This window comes from Trachinotus anak, unplaced genomic scaffold, assembly GCF_046630095.1.
Source record: "Trachinotus anak isolate AG129_WGS33_773 ecotype Australia unplaced genomic scaffold, CSIRO_AGI_Tana_v1 ptg000014l, whole genome shotgun sequence".
Lineage (NCBI taxonomy): Eukaryota > Metazoa > Chordata > Actinopteri > Carangiformes > Carangidae > Trachinotus > Trachinotus anak.
In genome coordinates, this window is record NW_027273865.1 from 2,771,425 (window position 1) to 2,782,500 (window position 11,076).

General features: G+C 39.6%; 1 protein-coding gene across 2 annotated transcripts in view; it reads right to left on the reverse strand.

Annotated features, from left to right (window-relative positions):
• Window positions 1-261: 261 nt before the first annotated feature.
• LOC139632144 (P2Y purinoceptor 14-like) overlaps window positions 262-11,076 on the reverse strand; it is a 17,850-nt gene continuing 7,035 nt past the window's right edge. For both annotated transcript variants that reach the window (XM_071496927.1, XM_071496926.1), the window contains one exon: window positions 262-5,644. In XM_071496927.1, the coding sequence (XP_071353028.1) occupies window positions 4,933-5,644 (712 nt within the window). In that variant the 3' untranslated portion in view covers window positions 262-4,932. The remainder of the gene's footprint in view (window positions 5,645-11,076) is intronic.

Below are 11,076 nucleotides of genomic sequence, written 5' to 3' on the forward strand. Positions count from 1 at the left end.
TATGTCTTTTATTTAAAGTGATTTCCTGGATTTTTTTTTTTTTTTTTTTTTTTTTTTTTTTTCGGATATTCTATCTCTTACTATTTGAATAAACCTACCATTAAAATTTGTTTCTTTGTCAGTGGGCAAACTTACAAAATCAGCGAGGGATCAAATAATTATTTCCTCCACTGTATGTATATCAGAAGTTATTTGTCATTATAATTATTCCTCCTCCTCAGCAACAATGCAAGCAGACTGCTCACAGATTGGTTTCATGCATTTACAGCTAACATTTTATACATTAATAACACATCTTCTTGGATGTAGGAAAAGAACATCCTGTAAAATAATGATTGATTTGTACTTTTGTATCTGTAACAATGTTCATATTTATTTCTCTGAGCAGATTTATATGTCAGGGAAGTGAATGAGTTTTAACAACAATCAGTATTAGTCTGTGTGTTTAGTAGTACACTTAAATCAGCCTTCCCCATTGTTCAGCCTGATGTGACTCTGCAGTCTCATGCAGTCTGGTGGAGGTGCAGAGAAGAGGAAGTGTCACTTCCCCTCACCAAACTCGCCGCAGAAGATTTCACACACATTCAGTATACTGTAATACAACTGCTTCTAATGACGACGACAATAATAATAATAATAATAATAATAATAATAATAATAGCAGTAGTAGTACAACAACAATAATAATAATAAGCAGTCATTTGCCGTAACATCTGTCACCTAAATGCATTCTACTACTTTTTTGGCTGAACCACAACATCGTCATGGTTGTAAAATCAGGATTTCAGCAGCGGCTAGAAGTGACTGCTGGTTAACATGTCGTCTTAATGGATCATGTTTCAATCAGTGTTTGAAACTTGTTCTGTTGTCATGACAACAGAAACAGAAAAACATGTCAATGAAAACAGCTTTATTGTGAATTCAGCTGTATTAAAATATTGTGTATGTGAGCACAGAGAGGAGGAGAGAAGTAAACAGGTAGAGCTGAAACCAGCTAATACTAGACTGAAACCAGCTGACACTTGACTGAAACCAGCTGACACGACTGAATGATGATAAGATGTGATGATATCAGTTGTTACAGAAGCTCCACAATAGTTTCCAACTATGTTCTCAATTTTGCACATTGACTATACATGGTCAAGACATATACAATTTGGTCTTTTTTCATTACTGAATATAGTAATGAAATGAGATGCTGCTGCTGCTGCTGCTGCTGATTATGATGATGATATTGCACACTTAACATGGTCCAGGACATCTAAAGGTAAACATAACTTAACAGATTAGTACCAGTACAGGAATAATTCTCACATCCTTGAACACAACATGTCTTTCACATAAGAGCATCAACAAATTAGACTTAAACTAACATACATCGCCGCATCATGTCCAAGATGTGTATCCTTGTGTAAAACCTCAAATCCCAATAATAATCAGATTAGGTCCCATCTTTCCATGTTTTCAGTGTTTAGTTCCTTCCAGTCTGGATTTAACCCTAGACATAGACTTTTTTTTTAGGTTTTATAGGCAGGATGAAGAGCAAGGATGTGCCCCTAACACTAACCCCAGTCTGATATGTAGCCCTTGCTAAAATAATGGATGTATATTGATGACAATGTATAAATAATGTATGCATTAATAATTCATATGTGTTCATGTGTATTTAAGATGTTTAAATATATAGATATGGTTAAAAATACAGAACAGGTTAAAAAGAGGTATGTTAAAATACACTGCCTGGCCAAAAAAAAAGTCATCACCTGGATTTAACTAAGCAAATCGGTACGAGCCTCCTATTGGATAATTACTGCATGGGCGATTATCTTTCAGCTGGCAACAAGTTATTTAACCCCAACTGGTGCAATGAGTTGCTTCTCATTTCTTAAACAACCATGTCGAAAGACACATCCCGTGGTCGTGGAAACAATGTTAGTCTGTTTGAGAAGGGTCAAATCATTGGCATGCATGAAGGAGAGAAAACATCTAAGGAGTTTGCAGAAACTACTAAAATTGGGTTAAGAACTGTCCAACGCATTATTAAAAACTGGAAGGATAGTGAGGACCCATCATCTTCGAGGAAGAAATGTGGCCGGAAAAAAATCCTGATTGATCGTGATTGGCGATCACTTAAACGTTTGGTGAAATCAAATCGAAGAAAAACAACAGTAGAACTCAGGGCTATGTTTAATAGTGAAAGTAAGAGCATTTCCACACGCACAATGTGAAGGGAACTCAAGGCATTGGGACTGAACAGCTGTGTAGCCTTAAGAAAACCATCAGTGAGGCTAACTGGAAAAAAAGGCTTCAATTTGCTAGGGAGCATAAAGATTGGACTCTGGAGCAATGGAAGAAGGTCATGTGGTCTGATGAGTCTAGATTTACCCTGTTCCAGAGTTCCATTGTCACTGCTACATTTACATTGTTCTAGTCCTGCTTTAGGGACTAGTTCCTGGAACTGAATTTAAGCACTCCTCAGGAGATACAAAATTCAGGTGAACACTTAGGCTGCAGCCCTGCAACTCCCCACAGTCTGAAAGATCCACATCACATTGTGCATATGCAATCTTCAAATAATTCAATGATACTGATGTTCAAAAATCACTGCATAATAATCAATATCAGTATTGGCGTCACTTCTTGCCATGGTTGTCTGTCTCTAGCTAGCATGTAACAGCACTGCTGCAGTCTGTTGCCTTTTTAATGACGTAAATGTGAATGTCCTGTTTCGCTGTGAAAACGTGAGGCAAGACCTCACACCAACGCCTCAGAAGTTACTAAGTTCCACAGTGGAAACGGGGTTGAACTGTGTTCCTCACTGTTGTGTGACCAGTGCTGTTCGTTAGATTTACAGTCAGGTCCATAAATATTTGGACAGTGACCCATTTTAAAAAATGTTTTCTCTTTACACCACTACAATAGATTTGAAATGATGCAGCCAAGATGTGATTCAAGTGTAGTCTTCAACTTTAATTCAAGGTGTCTAACAGAAACATGGGATTAATCATTAAGGAATAACAACTACTTTGATATATACTCCCCAGAGTGACTGACAAGGTGTTTTATGGGCACATTTGTTATGCCGGGACAAATTAAACAGATAAAAGGTCTGGAGTTGATTACAAATGTTGAATTTGGGATTGGTAGTTGGTCCTTGGAATTGGTAGCATGTGGTCCAAAGAGGTGTCACTGCAAGTGAAGGAGGCATCATTAGGCTGAAAAAACAAAACTAACTTCTCAGAAAGGTAGCAGAGGTAGCAATTCATTTTGAGCCTCTAAAAATTGAGGAGTATGTATAAAAGTAGTTGTTATTCTTTAAGGGTAAATGTAATATTTTTTTAAACACCTTGAATAAAGCTGAAAGACCACACTTAAATCACATCATGTGGTTGTATAAACAGGCAAAAATTTTTTTAAATGTGTGACTGTCCAAATACTTATGGACCTGACTGTATATTTACTCATCTGACACTTTTATCAATGGGGACTTACATCACTGAAGTTTCACTGCAGTAGTAGACCTTGGTGTAAGCACTAAGTACTACATCTATTTACAGTAAGAAGTGTAAGGAGAGCAGGTAAAGAAGTGAATGCATAGTAAGAGCTAGACCTGTGTTAGGAGAGGAGGTGCTCTCTGAAGAGATAAGTCTTCAAGAGATTCTTGAAGTTTGTTAATCATATTGTTTCTAAATGTAACCAGGTGGTAAAGGGAAAAAAAAAAAACATACTAACTGGAAAGAAAAGTCACTATAATGAAAGCTCCCTGCTGTAGGTGTTGATATCGGACAGCAGGGAGTGTACTTTTACCGTTTTGGAGGGGTAGCAATGTTTCTTAGAGTTCAGAGGGCACCGGGAAAGACAGGAAGTACAACAGAACACACTGTTGGGATGAAGATGGTTGTGGATGCTAATGGTGAGGGAATCCACTTATAGTCATATGTTAAAGCAACATCTTTTTTTAATGTTGTTTGATGCTTTGGAGTGCAGCTGGTTGTGGAGTGAGTGCACTGCACGTGATACTGTTTTTCTTACAGTGTACAAACATACTGTGTTTTTTTTATTTGCCTAATATCTTTAACAAATGGGTATATGGTATCTCTGTGACACTAAACTTTCTCACTGGGAAAAGTGAGAAGCTTCTAAGTTGAGAATTTGCAAGACTGTTCTCTATTTTGTCCATTAGGTTTTTTACTGGATATTTTGACCTTTTTAATATTTGCTGCCCAAGAAATAAATGAAAGTAGGGAACAAAATTAGACCACACAAAATTAGCATTTGGAGTTTTGTGCCTGATTTATCTTAGCTTCATCTCTATGGCCCATACAGGACGTATTTGTACACTTTTGTGGTGTTCTGCAACTTCAAAACATTCTGACATTTAAACCTGCTGCACTCATTTAACACCCAACATTTCATTTCTCAACACATGATCAAACTTTAATTTTGCTGACATATTTTTTTTTTTACATTACTTTAAATATCTAAAATCATACATATATTCTTGTTCTCTGAATACAGTCCTTTGATGGCTCTCAGAGTGCCTCAGTATTAATAAAGAATACGTCTGTGCAGAGGAATGTTTATATCACAGAAAATACTTGAATAGTTGATAAATTATGAAGTTTACACCTGGCATGAAATTCAACTCTAGCTTTGTGATGTCTCTTTACATGATTTCTGAGTAATGAAGTTCTTCAAACTTTGTGACAAAAGAAGAAGAAAGAAAAAAGAAAGTAAAAAGATTCACCTGCTGCCATATGGGAACAAAGTGCAAGAGTAGAAAAACCAAGTCTGTTGGAAGCTTGACATTGTTAAAAAGCAGGTGACTGAAAGACAACTCCCATTGGCTGGTCCTTTTTACCTGCAGACTCCAGTCATTGTAGCTGTGATGTGATTGTTGTGTCATAGGTGTTGGTCCCCATTAGCTTTAAGCTACAGCACACAGTTGTGGTTTGTTGTCATGCTGAGCGACGTCTTCCTGTTGATTCTGAGGGTGCTCAGCCACCCATCGCTGCTTCTCCTCTCAAATCTTTCAGCTTGCGTTGTGACCTGCGTGGTGCTGAACATACTCCCCAGGCTCATTTGGGCCCGGAAGGCCTTGCAGAAGATGAAGTAGATCAGCGGGTCAAGGCAGACGTTCAGAACTGACATCATGATGGTCAGATTCTTCAGGTAGAACAACACCTGGCTCCGCGAGTACTGCCCCTTCAGGAAGACGTACGGAAGACGAACCAGGTGGTAAGGAACGAAGCAAACACAGAAGACACTGACCAGCACCAACATGTTCCTGCGTGACTTGGCGAGTTTCTTGGAGCTGGAGGACGCCGGCTGCCTCTGCTGTGCCAGCGACAGCCTATGTGAGGTGCTGTAGTAGAAGAAAACCAGGGAGGTGAGAATGAGCAGGAAGATGGCGGCGGAGCAGGTGTGGAGGACTTTGTAGAGCACTTTGAGTGGTTGGCTGAGCAGTATGTCACAGCTCAGTGTCATGGAGTCAGACTGTAATGGTTCCTGGGTGAGCAGCGACATGAGGATGTAGGTGAACGTCATGGTCAGGAGAACAACCCAGGTTACCATGGAGATGATGTAAGCGGCTCGTACTGTCTGCAGGATGTGAGTTCCTAAAGGATGGACGATCTTCAGATACCTGGAAGGGACAGGAAGGTGTCAGTACATGAATCATAACCAACCCTTTCTGCAAAACCCCAACTTGTGTTCAATGACAGCGAGCTTTTAAATGTTTTTAAACTCCTTTGCTTTCTGCAACAATGGTACAAAAATCCATATATAAAAGGGGAAAGAAAAAAAAAAAAAAAAAAAAAAAAAAAAAATATATATATATATATATATATATATATATATATATATATATATATATATATATATATATATATATATATATATATATATATATATATATATATATATATACACACACACACACACACACACACACACACACACACACACACACACACACACACACACGTGAGTACACCCCTCACATTTTTGTAAATATTCTATTATATCTTTCCATGGGACAACACTGAAGATATGACACTTTGATACAATGTAAAGTAGTCAGTGTACAGCTTGTATAACAGTGTAAATTTGCTGTCCTCTCAAAATAACTCAACACACAGCCAAACCCCGGCAACAGAAGTGAGTACACCCTAAAGTGCAAATGTCAATATTTTGTGTGGCCACCATTATTTTCTTTTTTATTTTAACTCTTTTGGGTATGGAGTTCACTAGAGCTTCACAGGTTGCCACTGGAATCCTCTTCCACTCCTCCATGAGGACATCACGGAGCTGGTGGATGTTAGAGACCTTGCGCTCCTCCACCTTCCATTTGAGGATGCCCCACAGATACTCAATAGGGTTTAGGTCTGGAGACATGCTTGGCCAGTCCATCACCTTTAACCTCAGTTTCTTTAGCAAGGCAGTGGTTGTCTTGGAGGTGTGTTTGGGGTCGTTATCATGTTGGAATACAGCCTTGTGGCCCAGTTTCCGAAGGGAGGGGATGATGCTGTGCTTCAGTATGCCACAGTACATGTTGGCATTCATGGTTCCCTCAATGAACTGTAGCTCCCCAGTACTCATGCAGCCCCAAACCATGACACTCCCACCACCATGCTTGACTGTAGGCAAGACACACTTGTCTTTGTGCTCCTAACCTGATTGCCGCCACACACGTTTGACACCATCTGAACCAAATAAGTTTATCTTGGTCTCATCAGACCACAGGACATGGTTCCAGTAATCCATGTCCTTAGTCTGCTTGTCTTTAGCAAACTGTTTGCGGGTTTTCTTGTGCATCATCTTTAGAAGAGGCTTCCTTCTGGGATGACAGCCATGCAGACCAATTTGATGTAGTGTGTGGCATATGGTCTGAGCACTGACAGGCTGACCCCCCACCCCACCCCTTCAACCTCTGCAGCAATGCTGGCAGCACTCATACGTCTATTTTCAAAACACAACCTCTGGATATGACGCTGAGCATGTGCACTCAACTTCTTTGGTCGACCATGGCGAGGCCTGTTCTGAGTGGAACCTGTCCTGTTAAACCGCTGTATGGTTTGGCCATCGTGCTGCAGCTCAGTTTCAGGGTGTTGGCAATCTTCTTATAGCCTAGGCCATCTTTATGTAGAGCAACAATTCTTTTTTTCAGATCCTCAGAGAGTTCTTTGCCATGAGGTGCCATGTTGAACTTCCAGTGACCAGTATGAGAGAGGGTGAGAGCGATAACACCAAATTTAACACACCTGCTCCCCATTCACACCTGAGACTTTGTAACACTAACGAGTCACATGACACCGGGGAGGGAAAATGGCTAATTGAGCACAATTTGGACTTTTGCACTTTGGGTCGTACTCACTTTTGTTGTCAGCGGTTTAGACATTAATGGCTGTGTGTTGAGTTATTTTGAGAGGACAGCAAATTTACACTGTTATACAAGCTGTACACTGACTACTTTACATTGTATCAAATATCTTCAGTGTTGTCCCATGAAAAGATATAATAGAATATTTACAAAAATGTGAGGGGTGTACTCACTTTTGTGAGATACTGTATAATAAACATAACAATGGGTAAATAATGATAATAAACAGAACTTAATAGAAACTATATACGTATACATATATGGACACCCCATACACTTTGTATATATTGACACACATACACATATATAACACATATACAAATACACACTTATATACATGAGCATCTGTACTGGTGTACACAGATACTTCTAAACATAGTTAATTAAGCTAGTTAAGAAAGAAAGGAAGAAAAAAAACACGATATAATTCATTCACCATCCCACTCTCTCAATTTACAGCTATAGTACTCCAGCCTACTTACTCTAGCTGTACAAATCATCTTGATATAGTATTAATGGTGGCACCTGTCCTCATCCAATTCCAGGCATTTGTATATTCATGCTATTCAAAAAATGAAAGACAGGCGTCCATATCTTATAAAAATCATCAACTTTCCCTCTTACTGTGTAAGTCAGCATTTCTAATGCCAGACTGCAAGACATCTCTTCAACCCATTGTCTAGAATTGGGTCCCTGAGTTTCCTTCGGATTTAAAGCAATTACACATTTGGCTTGCAGCAGGGAGAAATTAATTAGCTTGCGTTTCCTTATGTTTACTGTAAGATCTTAAGGGTATATATGCAGTAAATATATTTTAGCTTCAGTGGGAACAACACTTTCTGTCAATTTGGAGATCAGCTCAAGAACCTCTTTCCAAAATATCTGGAGTTTCTGACATCCCCACATACAATGATAGAGGGTACCAATATCTTCAGTACACTTGATGCAAGTAGCAGGGACATCAGGATTAAATTAAATGTAATTTAACAGGACTGATATAAGTTCTGAGCAACTATTTATACTGTAACAGTTTGTATTTGATATTTATAGTTTGGATTTGGGCTTGGAGACATCCCTCCTCCCAGTCCTCTGCAGAGATGACTAACTGAAGAACATTCCTCCAAGAGGATAGATATGAAAATGAGCTCTCCCTGAGGCCTGCTAATAATATATCATAAAACTTAAAAATAAAAACAAAACAGCTGACCTCTACCATGCAAATGGTTTACCGCAAATTGTTCAATGGTAGATAAAGTTGGTTCTAAGGTGGTTTTAATTTGGAAATATATAAAGCTCCTAATTTGCAAGTACTTAAAGTGCTTCCTGGGAAGGCCATATTTATCCATTAACTGTTGGAATGACATCAGAGTACCTTCATTATATAAATTCTTCACTCTGCTAAGTTCTTTTTCCACCCACTGTTTGAATCCCATATCACGTCTCCCTGCTCTAAAGTTGTCATTACCCCAGAGAGATGTGAAACATGAAAGTTTAGGAGTTTCATTTAGAAAGTTAGGGCTTCATACCAGATTAATATAGTGTTTTTGAAGACTGGATTATGTGCACACCTGACAAGTATTTTGGTTTGTGCTGAGTGAAGGTACAGGTTTGGTGGAAGTTTTAGTTTACTACTTTCTATCTCTATCCAAGCAGGAACCTCTGTAGTAAGGAAATAATACATGGCAACACGGAGTTGGGCTGCCCAATAATAGAGCTTCAAATTAGGAAGTCTTAGCCCTCCCTGCTCATATGGTAGGTGTAAGAGGGAGAGCCGCAGTCTAGGACGCTTATTGTTCCATATGAAGCTGGTGAAATCTTCACATCCTTATATTGGTAAAGTCATGAAGTCCATCTTAAGGAGGAAGTCAATGGGGACCACAGCCCTGAAACCACACAACATGATCTGAAATTACTGTCAGACTTATGTAATCTGAGACCCCCCAGCTCTGCACTCTGGCCGATAGCTGTTTAAATGGAAGTGGCTAAAGCTCCAGTTCATGAAACAGGAAGAGGTCAATACCGACTGGAACCCTGCTCGACTTCCTACTGAGAACACAGACACATCTCTCACAGTGGTTATATAAGGACCAGATGGCTCGTATAACGGCTCCGGTACCCCATGTTCCCCAGTGTCACCGTCTTACAACACGCCCAGAGGGACACGTTCATACACCTTCTCCAAGTCCACAAAATACATGTAGACTGGGTGAATTCAGGCTGGCCTAAATCCTGCTGTGATTGATAACACTGGCCTGGTTCTGGGTGCCGAATGGTCCAAAGCTTGTGTGATCTTCCTTCTAACTGGAGCTGCTTTTCAGCCCAAACTTCTCACTAGAACCTCAGTCTGGCAGTTATACTGTTCATGAGACATGTGGAAGCCAAGTCAGATTAAATTCAACCTGAGTGGGTCTGGATAATCTCCCATTGTATCATCATGGCTCTGTGTGTCAGTTATGTGTAATAACTCAGATGGACCAGATTTTGGATCAGCCCTATATATTTCAGCTCTAATAGAATCAGATCTGACTGCACTTGGGTCCTTTTGAATGACTGCTCTTGTTTTAGAGGTTACAGGCAGGTTTGGACTGGGTCTGAACCAGACCCGCTCTGGTGGTAGAACATGGTTCAATTTTGTCTTAATCATCAATTCTGTATGTAGTGACATTGTGTTGTTTATGTGTGACACTGCTAATTAATCACAGGCCACACCTCCAACCAAAGTCTTCAAGCCCAGACATGACCACATCTTTAATACAGGAAGTAAAGTAAGGCTCTGAACAGGCAAATAAAACTGCATTTGAAAGTTGCATTTGATGAGCCAATAACTAGTTATGTTTAGAACATTAGTAATGTAACACCAATGCCAGTGACTGTGGTTATGGTTCATGAGTACCGCATTGGTTGGTGAACACACAGTAAGCTGGATAATAAACAGTGATTAAATCTTGTTAGAGTGGTTATGCCCTCATCAAATATAGCGGCTTATCAGGCTCCATCCATTTATAATCAGTGTCCGTGTGCAAATGTGATGTAAATGTAAGTATTTGCACTGTTAGAGACAGTTGTTGACTGTTTATGAGACATTAAGCTAACGTCAAGGTTAAGAAATGGTATGGTCCACTTTAGGGGTGTCTGGAATGGTATTCCAAGATTCTTCCAGGTATGAATATGGGAAATATGTTGTAATATTTATAATTACAGGTAAGAAGGATGTTTAAATGTTTCAACCCCCAACCTGTTGTTTTTACCTATTGTGGGGGGGTCCAAGCCTTAATCAGGAGGGTCAGACCCCCCCGATCTCCCCTGTAATTCAAACCCCGACACAGACACACACACATACAGAGAGAGACAGACAGGGGAGCACAGTGGACACATGGAACAAAGTGGAGGCACAGCTGTAACTGTAACACTGAAGTTAAACTCAAACACTGAAGGTTGTTTCAGCTCTTCCTCTGTGAAACTCTGCTGCATAGGTTTGGTCTGTATCTTTATTTTATCAAACCACATCCTTAATGCTTTTCAAGCACTTGTGACCATATCACATCCTCATAATGACATGAAACCTGCTCTGAGCAGCAGCTCAGACCTCATATTTATAGTCTGTGCACTTTCACAGTTCCTTGAACCTAGATAAGATCAGAAGACCACACACAGTCTGAAGTTTTTAAACTCATCAGCTCTGTCTCTCCACCTGC